We start from the raw sequence: 25265 nt of genomic DNA on the forward strand, positions 1-25265 counted from the left end.
AGAGAGAGAGAGAGAGAGAGAGAGAGAGAGAGAGAGAGAGAGAGAGAGAGAGAGAGAGAGAGAGAGAGAGAGAGAGAGAGAGAGAGACTTAGTATAGTTTTAAGGCATTAAAGCTTAAAGCCTTGAATGCCAGGTTTAAGCAGTTTGGAGTTTTTTTCGGTGACAATGGAGCGTCACAAATGTTTAAAATGTGATTTTATTTGGCTGATTGATTTAAGGGGGTTTTAAATATGCGATTATTACATAGAGACTTGCCTAGACGCAGAAGATAGGGAGGCGGGAGGGGTGGAGCGGGAGCTGCGTTTCTGTGAACTCTGACAAAGTAACCACGCAGATTCATTCATACTTGCGCCCCCAATCCCCGAGCTTTGGGGTAGCGTCCGGGCGGAGGGCGCTTGTGGTAAAGGCGCAGACAGCTCTAGGTCCCGCTCCCCGCTTTCTCTGTGCACCCAGCCAGAGCCAGGTGGGAGGTGGGGAGGAGGGGGTTCCTGTGACTCGGCCTCTCTGCGCCGGACCCCCTCCATCCAAGGGAGCCCCACCCCGGGCCGACCCGCCCCCAGCTCCTCCCTGGCGGGCGGCTCCAGCCCGGCTCCTCCCTCCCCCGGGCGCGGGCCGCTAGCTCCCGGGCCGGCTGTGCTCCGCTCCGCTCCGCTCCTTTTCTCAGCGCAGCGGTGCCGCAGGTGGCGGACATGCATCGGTCCTGACCGGCTCGCCATGGCCAGCCCCCCAGCCCCTCTCCGACTCACCCTTCTTCTGCTGGGCGCTGTGGGCAGGGCTGGCCCCCGCCCTCAGGTATGTGCCCTGCAGGGCGGGGGTTTGGGGTGGGAGGAGGGAAGTGAAGCCCCAGGTGCCGCCCCTACGCTCTGGACTCATAGCCCCCAACCCCCGCGGCACCACAGTCCCTACCCTTCTCCGAAGATTCCTTCCCCCTTTCACCATCCCGTGGGAACCGCGGACACTGGTCGGTTTGTCCCCAGACATCTCAGGAGCTGAGGATAAGGAGGGCCGGGTGCTCAGGGTAAACTCTGGAGCCAGGACAGACCTTGGGGAAAGGGGCAGGCCAACCCTTCGGTTACTTTAGGAGAGATAGGTGTTTTGAATCTAGGACCTGGGACCCGAGGAGAGCCGGGTACAGGAGTTGGAGGTTCCTGCTCCCGCCACCCTTGCAGTAACTCCTTACTCCTCTCTTCCTGCCTCAAGCTGGTCTGTAGCCCCTCTCACCCCGCCCCGCCCCCAGTCCAGCAGGCACACACTCTCCACCTGCCCAGACGGTGGAACTCAACCCCAGTTCATTTCTCCACTCTCAGGGCTCTCTTCCTCTCCTTCCTCTCCTCTCCCAGACATCCGCCGAGTCCCGTGTTCACGCACCTACGCTAGGCCCCCAGGCTAACGGACTCTCTCCGTATGTTGGCTGACTGTGTCCCCTCCCTTCTCCCTCTTCCGCACTACCCCTCTCTCAGACTGTTCACTTCCCCCGACTTTCACTTCCCCAGCCTGCTGGGTTTTTCTTCCTAGGCTTTAGCTGCAGAGGATAGGGAAGACTTGTCAGTTTGTGAAACCCCTCACTTTTCTCCCATTCTCTGACATCACCCCCTCCCTGTACCTTCTCCCCTTTCCCCCTCTCTTTTCTCTTCCTTCTCCCACTTTTTCCATTTTCTCCTCTGCTTTCCCTTTCCTGGTTTCCGTTTTTATGCCCATTTTTCTAGTAGGGTCTTCAAAGCTCCAGCTTTAGAGCTCAAGGAAAGCTGGACCGAGAGGAAGTGGGGAGACTCTGGTTGGGGGCACCTTCAGAACGCATCCTCCGTTTCTCTTCCCACATCTTCTCTCCATCTCTCAGACTTTGGCTCAGAGGACACAACCTTAAAATCTCTAGCCCCCTTTCTTATGACTAAGGTGATGGGCAAACAGTTTGGCTGATTCTCCCCCTTATCTAGTCTCTGTCCTTCTGGGTCACCTTCTTGTTGCTTCCACTTCTGCACTTCCAGGGTTCCTTGGCTTTACCTCAGTACCTCCTTTCCTGCCCTACCTCCCAACTCAGATTTTGGGAATCAGAGCCTCTGCAGCAAATCATGCAGAGGCCCCAGTATCCCTTCCTATCCAAGGCTCTCCCATCACACAGAATTTACCTCATTCTCCTCTCCCCCCTTCAGGGTTTCTCTGTTTTCTTTGTCTCTGTCTCTCCCTGTCTCTGACTCCAGCTGCTGTCATCTAGTCTCCCTGTTCGTGCAAAAATCATCTTGCTGGTCAGAGGGGCTGCTCACCTCCCATTCACTCCAAGGGCCACAGCATCTTGTAATTGTTTATCTCCCTCTCTGCTTTCCTTCTCTGTCCTTTCCTCCACAGGGTGATTGCTGTGGAGAAGGGAGCAAAGGACAGATTGTGTACCAGGTGCTTCTTTGGGAGACAGAAAAGGTGCTGTCATTGATCATCCTTGTTCTGATTCCATAGACTTGTCCTTTCCTTCACCACAGCCTTGAAAAATTCTAATATGTATTTGGAATGAGAATGGGAATGAGAGAATCCTAACCTTTCCATAAGAGCTTGGAGGGCCCATATGATTCTGTCTTCAGACTAGGACATGGAGAAGTCCAGGTCTTGGCTGAGATGCCAGAAGGTACCAACCAGAGGTGGTGAACCAGATATGCTTCAGAGCAGAGAAAATGAATAAACTTTCCTGTTTGCTCTGTGAACTTTGTTAGAGAATCACCTCTCCCCTTCTTCCCTTGTTCCCCTTCCTTCCCATCAACCTGATTCCTGCCTCTGGACATTAAGTCTAAGATTTTTTTTCCTCAGCCTCCTCACAGTCAGAGCTGCCCTTCTCCACCACACCTGACCAGTTACCCATTCAGCTCCTTCTCCCTTTGGCTAGTGATTTCAGGGGCAAAGAGCAAGCCAGACCTGGTAGACTCTTTTTCTTTCCTAGGCATGAAAGACATGTTTGCCAGTAATGTGCAAAGGTTTGCCAGGTTGTCTTAGACCTAATTTATTTAAGCCCTCAACCCCAGAGTAGGCCTTGAAGAATATAAGCCCATGAGCAAAGCCACCATTGAAGGGGAAGGGAAATGGTGTGTTTATTATTGTTACTCCCCCACTAAAAGTTTAGGGATACGGTATGAATTTCTTAAGTGGGAAAAAGTGGGGTGAGAAAAGAGAATCCTGCAATAGATCCTTTTTACATGGCCTGTAAAAAGTCCATCTGCTTTGGCTATGGTGGAGAGTAGAAGGCCTCTTCTCACACATGCCCACCTTCTTTTCCGAAGCACCTAACAGCCTACCTTTGATCCAGAAATCGTGACTCTCTTCCCTAACCCTCCCAATTTCAGGGCTTGTCCTCTTCCCCTAGACAACTGCCCCATCCCCAGCCTCTCCTTGTACTATGGCTAGAGTTTCATAACCATCAGCTTGCAGATGTGACCTTTTGCTTTGTGGACTGGACCTGACCTGTTACCCCCAAATAATGAGTAATGGGGACAGTCAGTGAAGTTGGTAGCTGCAGAGAGTCTGGAAAAGGAGATTCCAACAGGGACTGCTTGAGCCCTGAGGGTCTACCCAGAGCAGGTTGTGGTCTACTACCTTTGCTTTCTAGTCAAGACTAAACTAATGGGAAAGGGCAAGTGGAAGGGTTGTGGTTGGACCTTATAAACACACAACAAATACCATTACCAAATGCTTCTCATTCTCTTCTACCTGTGAAGTAGACAAGATCAGAATGACTCGTTCCTCATTTCTCCCCTTTCTTTTCATCTCCACCAGAAATGATCTCTCCCTCATCTGAGCAAATGTCGCTTTGTACTATGCTTCGGCATTATGCTGTCTATTATAGGTATTTATTTACACATCATTGTTCCTCTGACAAACATTAAGCTAGACAAGGACAGTGTCATTTATAAATGAAATGAAAATGTATTAATAACCCACCATGTGTGAGTAATTAGCTCCTCTGTGAAAAAAGGAGAAGGCAGAGATAAGAACAGAATGGAGGATAGTCCAGTTCCACAGGAAGTAATGTGAAATGACAATAGGAAAGGCAGAGCCGATCCTTGAATGCCAAAATTAGTAGTTTATACTTTAACCAGCAAGCAATTGAGAACCACTGAAATTTTGGAGGAAAGGAGACTGCTCAGAACAAGAAGATAAATTGGGGAATGATGTGAAGGATGAATTGGGAAGAGAATAGTTTCCCCGAAAGTGGCCACAAGAGCCCCAACGAGGGCACTTGCTGTGAGAGTAGAAAGGAGAGGACAGATAGGTAAACCATAGCTGAGGGAGAAGACAATGACTTATAGAGTCCAAGATGTCTCTGAGTTTACAAGCTTGGGTGGGTGAAAGGATCTTTGCACAGAAATAGAGAAATTAAAGGAAGAAACAAGTTTCTGTTCTTTGGTGGAAGGAGGACAAAGTCCTGCCTCTGACATTCCCTATATGACCTTGGACAAGTCACAACCTCTCTGAACCTCATTTTTAAATTGAGGAATTTGGTCACGATGACTTTCGAGGTTCCTTCCAGTTTAAAATTATCCTGGGAGTCTGTTTTTGGAGATGCTGAATTATAGATGCTAAGGGGTGGTCAGGGTAGAGCTATCCAGTGAACAGTTAGAAATTCAGAAGTAGAACTCTAGGAAGAGGTTAGGGAAAGAGATAGATTCTTGGAAGTCACTGGTTTAGAGGTAATAATTGAAGCCACAGGAATGGATTAGTTAAAAAAAAAACAGGGAGACAATGTAGAGAGAATCAAGGGAAATGACCACAGCCTTTTGGAGGAGCAACCCTATTTAAGGAGCTCATTTATGAAATTTTTTTAATACTTAAAGGACTCATTTTTCAGTAAAAGAAAAAGAGGAATGGTTAGAGAGGTAAGCAAGAATAGAGTGCCTTGTCATCGTAGTTGAGACTCAAATAAGAGAAGATGACCAACACTGTCAGGGCTGAAGAAAAGTCAAGATGAGGCTAGAAAAAGGCATTAATAGAGTTAATATTAAAGTGGTGCTTTCTGACCTTGGAGAGAGTTTTTTTAGTAGAGTGGTGGAACTGGAAGCCATATTGTAAATGGTTGAGTAAGGTTGTTAAGGCAGCAGTGTGCCAGACACAGGGAGAGATGAGGAACCATAGTTTCAAGGGGGAGGGAGGTGAAAATTAGGTAGATGAGATCTAAATATTTTTGTAAGCCAAGGGAAGGCAGGAAGAAGGAGGAGTGGTGGTGAGAAAGAGGAATGGGGTAAAAGGGAGAAAGGGAAAAAGAGGAGAAGAAAAGGAGAGGAAGAGGTGGGAAGATGATAAGGGAAGGAAGAAGAGAGAATGGGGTGGAGTCAGGGAGCCCAAGAGAGAGGGTAGTCTGTGAAAAAAGGAAAAGGAGAGGGAGGGAGAGAGATAGAAGATTTATGAAAGAGGAAATAGATAATGTAGCAAAATCACAGTAGAGGGACAGGAATGGAACATAGAGATTTATCCTAGGGAAGAAGGAGAGCTATTTCTTTAACTGATCAGCAGAGAATGGGGGAGGAGTGAAGGAAGAGAGCTGAGTGACTTTATATCGCTTGACCTCAATCTTCTGGGTAAAATAGGAGAGAGAATGTCACCTGTTGTTTCAAGGGAGGGACAGGAGATAGAGTTCAGACCTGTGGAGATCTGACCTTTGGCATTTGCTTCAGAGAATATGCTAGTCAATAAGAGACGAGTAAAAGAATTTCTATGCAGCAGTGAAAGTCCATTGAAGAAGAGAAAATCCTAACTTCTTACTGACCCAATTGGAACAGATTAAGAATTTATTTTGCTACTGGAGGCCAGGAGAAAGATTGGAAAAGACAGATAGTAGATGTTACCCCAAACTTTGTATTAGTTAGCAAGGTGGGAGAAAATGAAAAGATGAGGGATTCTACTGGAGAAGAGAAAGGATTATTGAAATGTCTGGATAGGCTAGAAAGGCTGACTAGCTTTGAAGAAAAAAGTGACATTAAAGGACGAAAGGTGGAAAAGTTTTTGTACAAATAAAATAAACACTAACAAGATTAGAAGGAAAGCAGAAAACTGGAGGGGAATTTTTATAGATTGCCCCTCTATAGAGATTTCATATCTAAAATACATACTGAACTTTGTCAAATTTATAAGAAAAAAATAAAGGATGAAAGGTCACGATGAGGGCAAAAAATAGGCAGAGGAGGATTCGGCGGGAATATGTAAGAAAATATACAAAAAATAAGGGCATTGGAGAGGTGGAAGAATAGGAGATTATGGTCAGAGAAGAGAATTTTAGAAGGCAGTATCTTGGAAGGGAGGAATGTTAGAGTGATGTTGAAGTTTAAGATATGACCACTCCAGTGGAAAAGTTCAGGGCATCAACACTTTTATGTCTTCTCCATTTCTTCAATGGATAGTCACAGTGACAGACATATTTTAGGCACTTTCTGTGATCTGGATGCTGGCAGAGATACAGAGATGACATAAAACATGGTGGTCCCTTTCTTCATGCAGGTCATAGCCTAAGGGGTCTATGAAAACAGATGCCATGTTTCCATCTGTACCTTGGTTAAGTATTAAGGGATGCATAATTCAAATGCTGTTCTGGGTTTGAAGTGGGGGAAGATCTTAAGGGCTGAGAAGGAACTTTTGAGCTGGACCTTTAAAGATGGGTAGGATCAGTGAAAGATGGAGATAAAAGGTTTTGAGGATTTCAGGAGGTGAGAACATAAGAAGAGGCACAGAGGTAGTCAAAATATTATGATATATATATATATATCATATATATATATATATGAGGATGGTGAGGTCCATTTCCTGTGGAGTGTTAGCCCATGTGGCCTTTTCATTTTGAATTTCAGGTGGGAAAACTGAGGCCCAGGGGAATATGACTTGCTCAAGGTCACACAAGTTGGAGGCAGAGTTGAGAGGCAGGGAAAAGGGATTGGAAATTAGATCTCCTGAATCCTAGCATAGCATTTTTTTCCTCTCTGCATTAGACTTTGAAAAATCTTATTTTTTAATATCTTGTTTTTATTGCACCTTCATATCCATAGAGATTCCTCCTCCCTCCCTCTAACCAAACCAGCTCTTGTAGCAAAGATTTAAAAACAAAGGTGAGGGGAGCAGTTCAGCAAAAGCAGCCGGGCAATCAGTCATTCTGTCGATTAGCATTTATTAAGCACCTGCTATTTATTAAGTACTATACTAAGTACTGGAGATACAAAGGAAAGTGCAAAAATAGTCTGATGAGGGGGCTAGGTGGTTCAATGGATTGAGAGCCAGGCCCAGAGATGGGAGGTCCTGGGTTCAAATCTGGCCTTAGACACTTCCTAGCTGTATGACCCTGGATAAGTCACTTAATCCCCATCACCTAACCCTTAGCACTCTTCTGCCTTGGAACCAATACACAGTATTGATTCTAAGATGGAAGGTAAGGCTTAAAGAAGAAAAAAAAAACCTTTTATAGAGAGAGCACTGTTCTCTGTTAGGCGGTTGACCTGGAGGCCCAAAGGTACCAGGACTAATTGATGCCAAGAGGACCTACCCAAGGAGTCAGAGCTTACCCTATGCTTGGGCCTTCTTGGTATCTAATTACCTATTCTTCTGTCCTCTTAGCATCATCCCAGCCCCTGCAGCTAAACTGACTTTTTGGGATGGAAGAAAAAGATGCAAAAGTAGGACTTTTTGTGCCTGGGATGAGCACCATAAACTCTGGTTGGGAGAGCACCCTCGATCTGGAGAGGGATTAGGGGATGGGAGGTCGTCAGACAGGAACCACCCTGGCATTCTAATGGGTGACCACTGGCCAGGAGGCTGCTAGAGGTGGGAGGAGGCTAGAGCAAAGCGGGGCAGGGAAGAGCTTGCTCAAAGGCCCTAAAAGCCAGCAAGTATTGTGAGTATTTTCTAAATTTGCCCCCAGAGGGGGAAAAACTCCGGTTGCTGTACCTTAGTTATGGCTCTGGGGGGATCAAAGTGTAGGATCCCTACAGTTAATGTGGCCTGGGGAAGAGGGAGGATTCAGTGCAAGGAAGCTAACTTGAACTGTGGCCCAGAGGAGACTGAGGAATCCCAGGATTTGGGGATATATGGATACTTTCCTGGAGGGCATCTCACACAAACATCTGCCCCAGCTCTCTTGGGCAGGGAATTGTTCTTCCCTCCCTCCTATCAATCAGGAAAGGCTTCCTGAAAGAGGCAGGAATTCTGGGAGCCATTTGGGTGCTGGTCTTTGCTGTCAGGAAGGCAGGGGACAGACCTTCCCCCCAAACTCCATCCCAAGAATTTTGCTTAAGAAAATGCTGTGTGAAGCTGTGTTAGCTGGGCCTCCCCCAACTTCAAAACTGCGGCTAAAACAGCTTCCTTTTCCCTGGCTCTCTGCCCTAAGGAAAATGTCAGCTCCCCTTTGAATGAGGAGCCACCTCAGCTGGCCGAGAATGAATTATGGGGAGCCAAACCTGGACTCCAAAGATGAGGGAAGATAGTGCACAAATAGTGTTAGACTCAGATTAGGAGGACCAGAGTTCAAATCTTGACTATATGTTTATATGTCCTTGGACAAGTCAATCACCACCAACAACTGACACTCCTGGACCTATTTTTCCATTTTTGAAATAAAAGGATGGGACAAGAGTACTAATATCCTTTCTAAGGACTGATGTAATATGACTCTGAAGTGCTTAGCCTGACTTTCTTACCTTTCCCAGGGTTATTTGTATTTAAATTTTTAATTATTTATATATTTTATATAACATATTTTATATTATATAAATAATACATTTATTATATTGTTTATTGTGTTATATATTACTTAATTTATATAATTACTTTTTAATGAATAGACGGGAGCATTAAATCAAAAGATTTCTGATCTAAAAATTTTACCATCAGTGAAGGTGAATATATTTATTTTTATAGAGTGAAAGGTTTCCTTTTTATTTCTGAAATGTTCTTGTAAGGGAAAATTACTAGTCCCCCTCCCCCCCCAGATCAAAGGAGTTAGAACTAGCAAGGACCACATAGGCCATCTAGTCCAGACTTCTCATTTTACAAAAGAAGAAACTGAGGCCCAGAGTTTAAGTGATTTACCCAATCACCCTAAGAGCAAGGGTTAATGGTAAGATTTGGACCTAGGTCAACTTTTTGAAAAGAGGGAGCAGGCTATTCCTCACCTCCATGTACAAACATACCTTTCTCGGTCTCTTTTATTATCTCCTCTCTAGCCTTCTCTGTTCCTCACAACATAAATCTGAGACACTTTCTTTCTTTCTCCTCTTCCTCTCTCTTGTCCCAGTGGTTTCAGAGTTGGGGAAATGGAGCTACTACTAGGAAGGTGTCAGGATATCTGGGTATCTACTGCCTGGCTATTTATCAGATGTGGTTGTAGGTGGAACTTGTAGGGTCTCCTCGGTATTTTCCAGGGAAGAGAAGTCTTATACTCTGATTCTTCAGGTCCCCCAGTCCCTGTCTCCCCACCTCTTGGGTCAACTCAGGGGACATACTGAATTCTTTTTTTAAACCCTTTCCTTCCATCCTAGAATCAGTACTATGTGTTGGTTCCAAAGCAGGAGAGCAGTAAGGGCTAGGCAAGGGGGTTAGGGGACTGGCCCAGGGTCACATAGCTAGGAAGTGTCTGAGGCCAGATTTTAACCTAGGCCTGGCTCTCAATCCACTGAGCCACCCAGCTGCCCCCCCTCAACATACTGAATTCTAATAGCTAATTAGCCTCACCTCTCAGGAGCTCAGGGCAGCAACCCAGCTGCAAGGGGGAGTGAACACAGGCTGTCTTCCAAATAAAACCTGCATAGGTGATTGGAGAAAAGTATTTAAGAGACTCAGAGAAAGAAAACTCTCCCTTCTGGTTGTTGTCAGTTCCAAGCTAGGCTACCAAAGGGCAGAGAAGGCAAGTGAAATCAAGGCAATGAGGACCTGTTCTCCTCTCCCGCTACCTCTCTGATGAGGGAAGTTTGCCACAGAAGGGCATTATGAATCAAGTTTGTATGCCAAAAATATGGGTCCTCTCATCTGAAAAATATCTTGGTTCCTCTTAGCATGTTCTTAGCAACATCTCCACGGGTAGAGGTTTGGCACCTGATTGGCTATGAGGTGAGAGAGAGGACAGGGACAACAAGCACTTCGGTCAGTGAGACGACGGTATTTCCTTTCTCAGAAACTTTATTCATCCCCCTTTGGAAGGGGACCGACAACATCCCAGGGAGTCATGGCAGACGTGCACATGGATTGGACTGAAGTGAGGCAGAGTCCACAGAAATAGAGAAGTCTGGAGGAAGGGCAGGTTTAGGGGGATCCCAATGAGGCGCATTTTGGACATGTTGGATTTAATGTACCAATAAACATTCAGGTGGAGAGCTTCCTAAAATAACACTTTAATCAAGCCATGATTACAACTCTAGGTCCTCAATGCCTATAGACTATGCAGTGAACTCAAAAGGCCCTTTACAACAGCTCATATTTCTAACCTTATTATTTTAATTAATGGTGTATTTTACAATGCTTTGTTATTACAAAGGATCATCAGCTCATTGGGTAGCTCAGTGGATAGAGAGCCAGGCCTGGAGTCAGGAAGACCTGAGTTCAAATCCAGTCTGACACCACCTAGCTATGGGACACTTAATACTGTTTGCCTCAGTTTACTCATTTGTCAAATGACCTGGAAAAGAAAATAGCAAACCACTCCATTAACTTAAATGGCAAACCACATCCAGTAACTTTGCCAAGAAAATCCCAAATGGGGGGTGAGGTGGGGGGAGGAAAGGGTTAGCAGCTAAGTGGCTCAGTGGATTGAGAGCCAGGCCTAGAGACAAGAGGTTCCAGGTTCAAATCTGGCCTCAGATATTTCCTAGCTGTGTGACCCTGGGCAAGTCACTGGACCCCCCATTGCCTAGCCTTTACTGCTCTTCTGCCTTGGAACCAATACACAGTAGGGATTCTAAGATGGAAGGTAAGAGTTTAATTAAAAAGTACATCCCAAATGGGGTCACAAAGAGTTGGATGTGACTGAAATGACTGAACAACACTCCTCTAGGTGACCGGTCCAAAAACCTGCTCCCTGGGTCTCTATCAAGAAGTAACCCATAGGGACAGCTATGTGGAGTCAGTGGAGTGAGAGCCAGGCCTAGAGACAGGAGGTCCTAGGTTCAAACCCGGCCTCAGCCACTTCCCAGCTGTGTGACCCTGGGCAAGTCACTTGACCCCCATTGCCCATCCTTACCACTCTTCCACCTATGAGACAATACACCGAAGTACAAGGGTTTAAAAAAAAAAAAAAAAGAAGTAACCCATATAAAGTACATTTGCAACCCTTAAAGTGCTATAGAAATAGCAATTGTTAGGTGGTTGAAAAGCTAAGTACCCCAGAGGGAAGGTACAGATAGAACCTGGCCAGCTCCCCAGATGTTCGCTGGAGAGAGCTCAATATAGCAAAGTCTGTCACTGCTAGAATGGGAGCCCCTCGAGAGCTAGGATTATGTCTCTCCCATCAAATTAGAATTCTAAGTCACAGGTTTTGAGCCGCCTCAGAGGCCATCTGATCCCACTCCCTAATTTTGCTGATGAGGAACCCAAGGCCCAGGGAGGTTAAAGTGATTTTTCCAAGGCCACACCAGTAGCAAGTTGCAAAACCATCTGATGATGGGCCTCACTACTGTCTATTTGATTTATTTCTTAAACACCTACTTGATGCAAAGCACTGTGCCAGATGGAATTCAAAGATCTATAAAGTACTTAAATTCCACTTGGGTGGGGTGAGATGAAGTGACCCCATGTGGGGGAAAGAGAACAAGCATTTATTAAGAACCTTGGAAGAGGGGACAGCTAGGTGCTCAGTAGATAGAATGCCAGGCTTATAAAGGGGAGGTCCTGGGTTCAAGTACAGCCTCAGACAGTTCCTGGCTGTAATACCCTGGGCAAGTCCCCTAACCCCAGTTGCCTAGCCCTTACCTCTCCTGCCTTGGAACCAATACTTAGTTTGATTCTAGGACAGAAGGTAAAGGTTCAAACAGACAAAACAAACAAACAAAACACCAGTTATGTGCCAGGCTCTGTTCAAAGTGCTCTACGAATAACATTTCAAATATATAGATAAGAAAATGGAAGCTGGCAAAGAACTTTTAGGTGAGAGAATCAGAGAAGGCTTCATAGAGTAAGAGGCACCTGAGCTAAGCCTTAAAGGAACATAGGGATTCTTAGAATCAGAGTTGGAGAAGAAAGTATTCTGGGTATTCCCAAGAAGAGGTGTAAAGTTCAGGGTGATGGAATATTGAGGGGATTACGTGAAGGCAAAAACTTGGGTCTTCTCTTCCTTTTGCATTCATAAGATAGGCAGCTATGGCAGATCCATTCAGGCCTTTCCTTGGTGAACACAGCAATGATATGGGGGAGGGAGTGTCGAGGAGAGGTAAATCTGGGAGGTCTGCCAGTAATGAGGTTGGGTGAGGGGACGTAGAAGCCTGCAAAGTTAATCTGTTCTGAAGAGCCCTCCACTTTGGAGAACCAACCAACTGCCTGGCAATGGAGGCGGCTGATGAAACCTCTTAGCCTCCCGGTCACCTGCCTAGCCAAGTGACTTGTGGTTAGTAGAGAGGCAGCAGAGGGAGATTTATAAGAGAAGGAGTAGGCAAAAGGCCATCAGTCTGTCCTCTCATCCTGTGCACACAGCTCCAGGCTAGGCACTAGGGGACGGAGAAAGGAGAAGACTATACCTCTGTACCCTGGGAATTCCCATGATGGTGGGGTATTCTAGAGGCCACGTAAGATAAATGGTACAGGGGGAACCTAGGTAGTTCAGTGGATTGAGAGCCATACCTGGAGACAGGAGGCCCTATGTTCAAATATTGCTTCAGATACTTCCTAGCTGTGTGACCCTGGGCGAGTCACTTAAACCCCATTGCTAGCCCTTACCACTCTTCTGCCTGGGAACCAATACTTAGTATTGACTCTAAGATAGAAGGTAAGGTTTTAAAAAATAAGATAAAATAAGTGGTACAAACAAATGTGCCTTAAAGAGCCTGAGAAAAGTCCTGGCTGGGGCTTGTCATCCTCCTCTTCCAGCACAGGCTTCAGAGGACAGCTGTTTGCTTCCCATAAGTGACCTCAATTACCTAACATGGATCAGACTGTTATTTGGTAGGGCCTGATGGAGTTAAGGGCAATGGGATCGCTCAGGGACTGTTAGCATCAGGTATGCTTGTCCTCTCAGATCAATGGGGCCATTGGGGTGAGGGAGTGAAGCTGTTTGTTCAGATGGGTTGGGCTGCAAAAGGCAAATGGAGGAGGGAAAAGATGGGAATTCTGGCTAGCTGGCCCCAAGACAAATGGTGAGGTAGCATGGTATGGGGAAAAGAATGCTAGATTTAAAGTCAGAGAGTCCTCTACTACTTACCTACCTACTTACTACTACACACTACTGAGTGACTGATCATATAATTCCCTGAGACTCAGTTTCCCCATTTGCTAAGTGAAACAATTAGAGCAGATGACTTCTAAATTAATTCCCTTTTAGTTCTGAACCTATGATCTTAAGGAAGAGGAATGAATGGCTGTTAAGTAAGGAAACTGTTTTGTTTTATTGGATAACAAACTTGGCAGGCATTTATACATTCATAGCCTTCAAAGTTCCCTCTTGGGACTATACACACACTTATTCAAGATTCAAATTCAATGAACATTTATTAAATTTCTGATGATAATGATAACCGATGTTTACATAGCACTTTTTTGCAAGGCATTTGGTCTTAAAGTTATTATCTCATTTAATCGTTAACTCTATGATAGGTGCTATTATTATTCCTATTTTATTGCTGAGGAAATTAAGGTAGACAGAAATTAAATAACATGCCCAGGGTCTTACAGCTAGTAAGGATCTGAGATCAGATTTCAATTAGGTCCTCCTAACTCCAAGCTTACCACTTTATCCATTGCTCCACTAGCTACCAGGTAGAGAAAAGGACTTCACTGAGGTTATAGTTAAGTAGCAGAAGTGGCATTCAACTCCAGATCTTCTGACTCCAAGGCGGGGCTCTTTCCAGTATATCAGGATGATCTACATAGAGACCTTTGTAGATCTACCTAGAGATCTACATAGACGCCATATTGTCCAGTTTCTCATTTACAAAGAGAGGTTAAGATCACCCAAATAGTAAGTATCAGATTTTGGGATTTGACCCAGAATCACAGAATTTGGAAATAAAAGTTTCTCCAGAGTCAAGTAGCCCAGCCCTTGCCCTTAAATAAAGGAATCCCCAATAGAATGAAAATGACAAGTCTACCCTCTGTTTGAAGATCTCCAAAGAGGAAGAACCTCTCAAGGCAACTAGTTCCATTTTTGGATAGCTCTAATTATTAGAAAGTTTCTCCTGACACCAAGTCTAAATTTTCATTGTTGTTCAGTCATGTCTGACTCTTCGTGACCCCACAGAGCTATCCATGGGGTTTTCTTGGTAAGGTTACAGAAGTCATTTGCCATTTTACCTGGGACATAGAACATAGAAGAGTGGGGAAAGAGTAAACCAATCAGAAAAGATAGAAGTGGAACCAGATTTATGGAACCAGACTGAAGAATTTAAATTTAAATTTTGAAGAGGTGTTTGTATTTTATCTTTAGGGCAACAGAAGCTACTGGAGCTCCTTAAGAAGGGTAGTAATACGGTTCTACCATTATGCCAAGCTGCTTCTCACTACTATTGTTATTACTATTATTATCATCATTTTCTTCCCACAGGGTGCATACATGTCCCTTTCAGAAACAGTGCAGAAGTGGAGGGAATATCAACAGGAGTGTCAGCGATTAATACAGGAGATACCTCTTCCAGCCACAGGTGAGCACTCACCATTGCCTCTATCATTACGAAGACACACATTGATTTGACTTTCCTGCCATGCTCCACCCCACTGCTGGCCCAATGAGATGACTCTCTTCTCTTAATATTACTCTACCAAACAACACCCTGCTTGAATGCTCTGTTAAGGAAAACCTTGAGCTGGTTTCTGGGACTTATAGACAAGTAGAATCATAGAATCAATTTAGAGTTGAGAAAATAGAAACTTGGGGAGAGGAAATGCTTTATCCAAAAATCACAGAGCTAGTAAGTAGAATGCTGGTGTTCTTTCTACTACATTATTCATCCTCTCAAAATCTTCCTCATCACTCAAGTTCAGCTCAAATTCCTCCTTCCTAGATCAGCATTCTTTCCTCTCCCCAACCCATCCCATAGGTGACCAGTCTCTTCTCGGAACTCTCAGACTCTCTAAATACTTTGTACCTCTTCCTCCTTTTCACTGTCTAACTTGTATCATAGTTATCTAAGTTCATATTTTATTTCCCAAACCAGACTGGAAGCCCTCTTGGGCCAAAAACGATTTCTTATTCTTCTTTGGTATCCTCCTCATCACTTAGTATAGGCACTTGCGCATAGTCGGGACTCAACAGATATTGGAGAGATAGATAAATGAATGAAAGGAGTCAGTGGAATGGAGTGGAAAGAATGAAGGCCTGGGTTTAAATAGCGACTCTGCTACATGTTACCTTTATGACCTTCACTGGACCTCAGTTTCTTCATCTATAAAATGATAGGGTTAGAGACCCCTTCCAGATCTAAATGAAAGAATGCAGTAGGAAGTGTTTAAGCACAAGAATGGAATGTTATAAAGAGTTTTCTAGGAAGATTACTCTGGCAGAGACATTCAAGATTAATAGGATCAGAGAGGGAATCCTGTTAAGAGGCTGTTTCTGAACCTCAGGCATGAGAGGATAAGAACTTGGAACTTGTTTGGTATCATTTTTCCTAGGGATAACAGAATTGGAAGGGATCTTAGTTGTTATTGCATCCCTACCTGAATGGGAATCCCTGTAGATGGGGAGAAGGGTGTATGGTGAGTGGATACTGAGAGAGAGCATCACTGGGGAGTCAGAGGAGAGGAGAAGCAGTGATTGGCCATGAACCATTCCTGAATATTGATATGTTATTGTTGGAGATATCTGTTCTTGCACCCTGATAGTGTTCAAGGAAATCCCAGTTTTGGAGTCTAGAGCAGGGACTGAAAATGGAAATGAGTAGGAAGATGGCACAGAACCCTAGAGAAAGAAAGGGGTGGGGGTTTCCATTTCTTTCTCTATTAAAGATGGACAAAGGACCCAGAATGTGAGAGGAACATAAAATAGAGTTTGGGATGGCACCTATCTCATAGTCACAAGGAAGCTAGAGACTAGAATTACGACCCAGAGTTCTTCTTCATTTGGTCAGCCAGATTGCTCTGATCTATTATAGGAATTGGAGGAGGATTGGTGGGAAAAGAACAATGAAGCTTTGAAAGGAACTTTCCCTACTCCCACCTTCACCTAACCAGCCATCTTTCCCATTCTTTTTCCTCAGGAGGCATATTTTGCAACCGGACCTTCGATAAATATGCCTGTTGGCCAGATGGCCTCCCTGGGACCTATGTCAATGTCAGCTGCCCCTGGTACCTTCCTTGGGCCAACAGTGGTAAGAACTTTCCTGCCCTACCACCTCCTGCTGTGACTAGGTCCCTGGATGTTCAGTCAGGATATTGTGTATGGGTACTCAAGGTACTGATGTAAACAGAGCCCAGAGCCTCTCCATTCTCAAATCCTGAGATGGGTAGTTTGATTATACTCTTGCAATCCCTACACCCTATACCCCATTCCTGAGTACTGTTTATCATTCCATCTCCCTTTGCCAGGGTCTCTATGCACCTGGCCCTGGGACCATTTATGCAGCTTTTCATCACTCACCAATCTACATTCTTCTGTCTCAATCCTCTGAGTCAATCATCTGGCATAACAACTAGAAAAATGAGGGGTGCATTATTTCCTTCCTTCCTCCTCTTCCCATTTTCTTCTTTACTCTCTCCTTTCTTCTCTCTTCCTTTCTATCATTTTCTTCTCTGACCTATTCTTATCTCTCTTTTCCCCTTTTCTTCTTTTTTCTCTATCCTGCCCATTCCTCCCCATTCCTCCCCTCCAGCTTTTCCTCCCATAGTCTCCCATTGCTTTCTTCCTGGTTATGTATCATCCATTCCTTTTTTCTTCCTATTTCCCACCCTCCCATGAATATTCAGCATGAGATGATCTGCTCTTTGTCTCCCCCTTCCTTTCACCCTCTCCCACCATAAAGTGCTTGCATCATTCACAAGCTTTGGGAGGTAAGGCTCACCCTGGGTAGCTGGGTTGCTAATCATCTTTACATTCAAATTTGGGATGGGGATAGGAAGTGGTCAGGCTTCATGATGATGATTTCCTGTTCTTTTCTGCAGTCCTTCACTTGACCTGACCAATCTCTCATCTATTCAATCCCCATTTCCTATCTATGCTGACATCTTTCTGTTCTTTTCCTCCATCCTACACTCACACGCATACCCAAACCCCAAAATATACCCCCCCACACACACACATACACTGCTGGTTCACTGAAAGTTCAGTTTTTAATCTCTTATTGTCAAATGATTTATCTGATGATTTACCAGGTTCCCATCAAGGTGGTTGAAGGGGACTTTGGACCCCTGAAATTGACCAGCCCAGTACTGTAGCAAGTGCCAGGACAAAAACACAGTAAGCTTTGGTGGGAGAAGGCAAGGATGAGAGAGAACTTTGGTTGCAGTGAATCTGGGGTCAAAGGATTCCATATCCGCTACTTACCTGGGTGACCTTGGGCTAATCATTTAAACTCTCTGGGCCTCAGTTTGCTCATTTGTAAAATGTAAGTGGGGCTCTTGGGCCAGCTGGCCTTTGAGGTCCTTTCTAATTCTAAACCTGTGACCTCATGATGAGAGAGGAAAGTCTGTTTCAAAGACTGTCCACCCTGCCTCCCTAGTAACTTCTGTGGTGACCTCTCCTTCCAGTAGCAATGGGGAGAAAGATAAAGTGCTGGGCCAGAAATGAACCTGTCTGGGGAAAAGGAGGAGTGCCTTGCCCTGAGTCTGTCTTTTCTCAGAGTGATGGAAAGGAGCAGTGATGTCTTAGCTTCCTGGCAAGAAGAAATGGAGATTAGCTCCCCAGTATTAAAGTGGTTATTGGGATGATCTGGGGAGGGCAGACAGGGACACTGGTGGTGAGTGGCCACCCACGTCTTCCTCTTTGTACCTTGACACCCACCTTCTCTGATTTAGAGCTGATGGCTTAGGCGCAGAGGGCTGGCCCATGGTTGTCACTGGTATAATTCATTACCCATCATATCTCCTCTGGGGCTTGGCATTTCCTAGAGAAATGGTTCTATAGTCTCCCAGAGACAGAGAAGAAGCCATAGAGAAGATGCCTAGACAGATGTGTTCTTGCAGCCTCCAAACCATTCCTAGTGGTGACGCCAGGGGTAGGAGGGCTTGCCAAGAGAGCTGCATTTTTGAAAATACAGTCCTGAGACTCTGGGAAGGAGACAGGATATGACGAGGGCCAGGGCAGATTATTCTTTGGCAGAGGTGGCTAGGCTATGGGAAAATGCTCCCTTTGGGGAAAGGACAAACAGGGCATTGAAACCTGGATGAGCTCATCAGCTAGCTCCTTGGTCCCCTCAGGTCCTTGCCCTGGACCTAGCCCCAAGTGGTGAATTAAATGGATACCATTTTGCCCCATGTAATAGCGCCCAGGCTGCATAAAGGGAGGTCGTATTTTAAATGAAACACTCGACCAGTTAAGAAGGTTGAAATGCATTTATTATTCATTAATTTGTTAACTTATTCTGTATAGTGCCTTCTTGGCTATCCAGATCCATGCAGTCACTGAGGGGTTTGGGTGGGGGAGAGGTGCCTACACCTCTTGAGCTTCCATTTTCATTAAGGAGATGAAATACCTTTGTTTGAAATGTTATCATTTAAAGAAATGTCCCTTAAGCACACAGAATGTGTAAGCAAAGTTAGGAAAATGGTTGAGAAAGATACAGGACTAATAAGACTGGATCCCATCCTGGAGGACTTTCTCTTCACACAGAGAGTCTGTAGTATCACTTCCTTCATGTTCAGGGGTTTTGTCACCTATGTGAACCCATAACACAGTACAGCCAAGAGAAAATTAAGGTGAGTGATTCTTCTGTAAGTTTCTTGAAAGTAATCGGGGTGGAACAGCTGGTTGGTTCAGTGGTTAGAGAGCCAGGCTTAAAGATGAAAGGTTCTGGTTCAAATCTGGCTTCAGATGCTGCCTAGCTGTATGACCCTGGGCAAGTCACTTAACCCCAATTGCCTAGTCCTTTCTGATCTTCTGCCTTGGAACCAATACTTGGTATCAATTCTATGATTTAGATTTAATCTAAGGGTTTAAAAAAAGAAAGAAAGAAATTAATCAGGGCGCTTGAGGATGCTGGTTCTCATCTGGCTTTCTCATCCCTCCCTACTGGTGGGTGACTGACAAAGCCTTCAGCAACAGCAGCGAGAAGCACTTGGGTCAAACCTAATCATAATCAGCATTTCTACCGAATAGTTTGGTGAGAGGAAGCAACGCATGACAACCTTCTTCCACTTGCAATGGGTTCTGTGCCCAGGGAAGGCCTAGAGGATGGGCACTCTGCCTCATCTAACTTTTTTCCCCCTAGGGATGGAAAGGAATAGAAATATCCCAGCTTTCTGGTGGGAAGAAGGAGCAAGGATGAACTCTGTATATGCGAGTGGGACTGTGGGGGGAAAGGGCAGACCTACATCTGTACTAGGAGCACTTGGGGAAGACTTAGTCACACCCAGGCTATTCATAACATATTGGTTGTTGTTCAGTCATTTCAGCCGTGTCTGACTCTTTGTGACCCACTTGGGCTTTTCTTGGCAAAGACACTGGAGCAATTTGCCATTTCCTTTTCCAGCTCATTATATAGATGAAGAAACGGAGACAAACAGGGTTAAGTGACTTGTATAGGTTGCACATAGGGTCTGAGGCTAGACTTAAACTTAGATCTTCCTGATTCCAGGACTAACACCTCTTGGCATATTAGAAAGAAAACTGGATTTAGGATTAAAAGATACAGGTTCAAATTTGAGTCCTAATACCTATATCTTGAGAGCCCTGGAGTAAATGAATACCTTTATCTTTATTTAATCCTCCATAAATATGATTATTTGTGTGTGACCCCGGGGCGGGGGGGCTTCCCAACCTTTTTGTCCTCCTTTCTCATTATAGCCTCAGACCATGTGGAAGCACAAACCTGAAAACAGGTCACTTAACCCCAATTGCCTAGCCCTTACCCTTTTTTTTTGCCTTAGATTCGATACTTAGCATGGAAGGTTTAAATCAATTTAAAAAAAAATGAAAGGATTGGACCAGATGATCTCTGAAAACCATTCTGGCTCTTAATTCTACAATTTAACCCCTGTAAATGAAAATAGCATATGTAAAGCCCTTTGCAAACATTCAAGTGCTATATCAATGCTAGTTGTTATGATAATGATAAGGATGATGGTCCTAAGACTTGGAGTCCAAAGACAAGGGGTAAAATGCCAACCTGTATCCCCCTCTAAGCTTGAGTTTCCTCAGCTATAAAATGGGGGTAAATAATACAGCTATCCCTTCCATGACTTTCCCCATCAGATTTTCAATGTATAAGAAAATAAAGCATAAGAAATTAAATGGGAATTTTGAGGGGTTTTCCAGAAGCCACAGATGACACAGAAAAAATTTAGAAAGTCAGAAATACATAAACCCTATGGATGGTATTATATAATATCAACATATGTTATCTTTTAATACAATAAGGAACTATAAACACCCATAAAAAATTTAAAAATTCAGACAACTGCTCTGAAATGAAGGGAGTGCCAACACTTATTTCCTAGATTTTTCCAGATTGAGGGATATGATGCAGAAGAGATACCTGTGCTTGCCCTGACTACCTCCTGGGGCTAATGTGAAGACTGTCTTAAACATGTGAACTGCTGTCCATAATTATTTCCGGGAATTTGGGGGGGGGGGCTTCCCAACTTTTTTCCCACAGACCATGTGGAAGCATGACTGAAAACAGATCCCCCAAATTTCTTCCTTCTGTGAGCCCAGAGCTGCCTCGCCTTCCTTGAGCTTGCCTCCCCCCATCCCAATGGCCTGTCTTTCGCCTCTGCTGCCCAGAGGTTTAGGGTGAGAACCTCAGACGGGTCCCCCACCTCTCCAGCTCCGGGGAGCCCAAGCAAGGAGCAACTCGTCATCACTCAGCCTCTGACCCACCCCCAACTCTGCCTGCCTGCCTCTCCTGGGCTCCATCCATCACCTTTAATTTTATTTGAGCAGGAAATAGGCCCTCACAGTGGCCCGTTTATGAACGAACAGAGTTTTATTGCTTTCTCCATGAAGATAATGACAGCCGTCCCGGCCCCCTGCCAGCCGCCACCTGGCTCACTGGACTAATTTACTCTGCTTTCTGACTCTCAGAATCACCCATGGCTACTGCCTGGCCCCCTTCTTCCCCCCCCTCCCCGGGTTAGGGACCCATAGATGCAAGTGTTCCATCAGCATAATTGTTGTTACCACCCAGACTGCTCTCTGTCCCAGGAGCTAATGAAGCAGGAGGAATTAACCAACACTGAGGAGATCCTGGTCCCTGGACTTGGGATGGGGCAGAGGGAGGGGAGGAGGGCGTAGGACGACCCGAGGGTCTTGGCACTTGATCCTGACCTCTGAATCCAGAGCTGACAGATCCCTTTGGCTTTTGTATATTATTATCTCAGTGGATCTCGGGCTGTGCACAGACATCTTCTCCATCTACGCGATGTGTGCTCCTGTGCTCTCCTGAAAATTCCCTTCGACTCGATGTTGGCTTTTTTCTAGGTCTCTTGACAGTGATGGACATGATGACACTGGTGTGTTGGTCATACTTTATATACACCTCGTAGGTGCCTGCTGCACCTTCTTTTCTGGTGATAGATCTCTCTGATGACAGCCTGGGTCTTTATCGGTGCTAATACGTTACAGCCTACGCATGCTTACAATGTTTCTCTCCATTGCCTTTTTGGGTGATACTTGACTTTAATTCAAGCGAGGTACAAAACAAGAAGCTACATGTTTGCCAAAGGCATTTTGACATTGTCCGAGGGATACGTAGTCTAGAGTTTAATAATTATAATAGTTTTATATTTATATTTACATTTATAGTTATAATTATTACAACTATAAATGCAAAGTACCCACTATGTGCTAAGTGCTTTGCAAATATCTCATTTGATGCTCACAACAACCCTATGGGGTAGGTGCTATTATTATAGCCATTTTACAGTTGAGGAACACTAAGGCAGACAGAGGTTAAATGACTTGCTCAGGTTTGCATTGCTAGAAAGTGTCAAAAGCTGGATTTGAACTCACATCTCCCCTGATTCTAAGGTATTTGCTGTATTGATTGTGCCTTCTCCCCTAGCTACCTCAGTTCTTTGGTTAAGGTAAACCTTTCCAGAATCATCCTGTTAAGACTCAGTGATGCCTATGAAGTTGAATTTGCCTTCTTGTGTTGGATCTGTCCTTGACAACTGTTGACATTTTTATCAGTGACTTAAATAGTGACACAAAAAAGCATTTCTACCTGCTGGATTTTCAGATGGCTCCAGGCTGGGAGGGATAGTTAGCCTACCAAATGTCAAGTCAGAATCTGAGGGATTCAGTGGCTAGAGGACTGAGCCTAGAGTCTAGAAGACTCTAGAACTAGATCTTGGAGAGAGTTTTGGAATCATCTAGCCCAACTCTCATTCTACAGATGAGGAAACTAAGGTCCAAAGAGATTAGGCGACTTGCTCAAGGTCATAGAGTTGTTCGTGTTCAGTGGTTTTCAGTGGGGTTCAAATCTCTGTGACCTCATCTGGGGTTTTCTTGGCAAAGATACTGGAGTGGGTTGTCATTTTCTTCTCCAGATCATTTCATAGATGAGGAAATGGAGGCAAATATGGTTAAGTGGCTGGCTTAGCATCACATAGCTAGTAAGTGCCTGAGGCCAGATTTGAATTCAGTAAGATGAGGCTTCCTGACTAACCACTGCACCTCCCAGCTTCTACATTCTACAGATGAGGAAACCACAGCTCAAAGAAACTAGGTGACTTGCTCAAGTTGATATAGTTAAGAGGTGACAAAGCCAAGATTCTAACACAAGCCAGAGTCTCCATTATACCATCTTGCCTCTCCATAACTTTATTCTATCATTTTTACAGTATTTAACAGTTCCTTATTCAAAGAAATTAATTCCTGCATCTTTTCAATCCATCTCTCTCTCTCTAGCTTCACTGCATCATGGCAAAATGGAGGGAATACTGAATTTGGGGTCAGAATTGAAACCTGGCTCTGCTATTTTTAACTTGCGAGGCAGCTGGTGGTGCAGTGGATAGAATCAGGAAAACCTGAGATCAAATCAGGTCTCAGACATTTACTAGTGGTGTGACCCTGGGCAAGTCATTTAACTTTTTCTAACTCAGTTTCTTCAACTGTAAAATCGATATCAGGTTGTTGTTAGACTCAAATTAGATAATATCTATAATTAGCTCAGTGCCTGTGTATGTGTGTTAGAATCTTGGCTTTGTCACTTAACTATCTCACCTAATTTCTTTGAGCTTAGTTTCCTCATCAGTAGAATGGACAGCCAGATGGTATAATGCAGGGGTCGGCAACCTTTTCGGTCGTGAGAGCCATAAACACCACATTTTTTAAAATGTAATTTCATGAGAGCCGTACAGTGCTCACAGTGCGCTTCTGTAATAGCGCCTGAAAAAAAATTGACTTTATGACTACTGCAGAAAGAGCCATATGTTGCCAACCCCTGGTATAGTGGATAGGGTACTAACCTGGAGTCAGTAAGACTCATCTTCCTGAGTTCAAATTCTGGCCTCAGACACTCACTCACTAGCTGTGACCCTAAGCAAGTCACTTAATCCTATTTGCCTCAGTTTCTTCATATGTAAAATGAACTGGAGAAGGAAATGGCACATGGTAAGTGCTTGTTCCTTTTCCTTCCTCCCTTTGGACAAATCACTTCCTTTTTCTGTTTGTCAAAGTCCCTGTCTACAACATGAACTGACTTGACTAGATGGTAACTAAAGTCTTTTCGACTTCCAAATCAGAGCATCTAGGAGGCAGAGTGGATAAAATGCCAGGCCTGTAGTTAGGAAGACCTTAGTCCAGATCCAGCCTCAGGCATTAGCTGTGTGACCCTGACCCTGTTACTTTGCCCTGTTTGCCTCAATTTCTTCACTTGTCAAAAGAGCTAGAGAAGGAAATGGCAAACTATTCCAGTATCTTGGCCCAGAAAACCCTAAATGGGGACACAAAGAGTCAGACTGAAATAACTGAACAACAACATCTCTGAATTACATGATCCTCTTACAGGCCATCAGTGCCACCTGCTTATACTACTATAATAAGGTCTTGGCAACAATGCAATTGGCAACCAGTGGTGAAATAGTACTTTTGGCCTGAAGTCAGGAAGATCTGAGTTCAAAATTAGCCTCAGACCATTACTAGCTTGTGATCCTGGACAAGTCACCAAACTTCTCTTTGCTTCAATTTTCTCAACTGTAAAATGGAGATAATAATAGCATCTACCTCCCAGGGTTGTTGTGAAGATCAAAGGAGATCCTATTTGTAAATCGATTAATGCAAAATCTGGCACGTGGTAGGTGCTATATAAATGCTTATTTCCTTCTCCTTGCTAGGTCTTCCTTCTTTCAATCTGTTCTTTATACCATGGCCAGAATAATTTTACTTAAGTACAGATGTGGGCGTGCCATTCTATTACTGCTCAAAGATCTTCATTAGCTCCCTATTGTTTACTGACTAAAGGTCAAACTCCTTTGCCTGGTATTCAAGACCTTCCATAATTTCTTGTCCAACCTGCCTGGCCTCATATCATATTACTAAACTCCATGAAATCCATGCTCTAGCCAAATGGAAATGCTCTCTGACCCCACTCCCCCAGACCACACCACACTTTCCTGCTGGGACTTTTTTTCAGAGTTTTCAGTGACTGGGCACTGGGCCATCCTCCTCCACTTGGCCTGTTGAATTTCTTTAATTATTGGTTGTTCAGTCATTTTGGTCCTGTCCAACTCTTCATGGCCCCATTTGGGATTTTCTTGGGAGAGATACTAGCATGATTTGCTATCTCCATTTCCAGCTCATTTTACAGATGAGGAAACTGAGGCAAACAAGGTGACATGACTTGCCCAAAGTCACACAGCTAGTATCTGAGGCTATACTTGAACTCAGGTCCTCCTGACTCTAGGACCAGCACGCTATCTACTGTACCACCTAGCTGGTGAATTGCAACCCATCCTTTAAAAACCAACTCAAATACTTTTCCTCATCCTCTAGTTAGCCGCCTTCCCTCTTGGACCCCACAGAG

The 25265-nt window shown here is 44.6% G+C and overlaps 1 protein-coding gene across 1 annotated transcript in view; it reads left to right on the plus strand.

The window, feature by feature from the left end:
• The first annotated feature begins 714 nt into the window (after positions 1–714).
• Positions 715–25265, plus strand: part of GLP1R (glucagon like peptide 1 receptor) — a 69203-nt gene continuing 44652 nt past the window's right edge. The window contains exons 1-6 of the mRNA XM_044675299.1: positions 715–814; positions 876–1018; positions 1341–1402; positions 10005–10107; positions 14576–14789; positions 16344–16454. Coding sequence (XP_044531234.1) covers positions 715–814; positions 876–1018; positions 1341–1402; positions 10005–10107; positions 14576–14789; positions 16344–16454 — 733 coding nt within the window. The remainder of the gene's footprint in view (positions 815–875; positions 1019–1340; positions 1403–10004; positions 10108–14575; positions 14790–16343; positions 16455–25265) is intronic.

The sequence above is a fragment of the Gracilinanus agilis genome, chromosome 4 (assembly GCF_016433145.1).
Source record: "Gracilinanus agilis isolate LMUSP501 chromosome 4, AgileGrace, whole genome shotgun sequence".
Taxonomy (NCBI): domain Eukaryota; kingdom Metazoa; phylum Chordata; class Mammalia; order Didelphimorphia; family Didelphidae; genus Gracilinanus; species Gracilinanus agilis.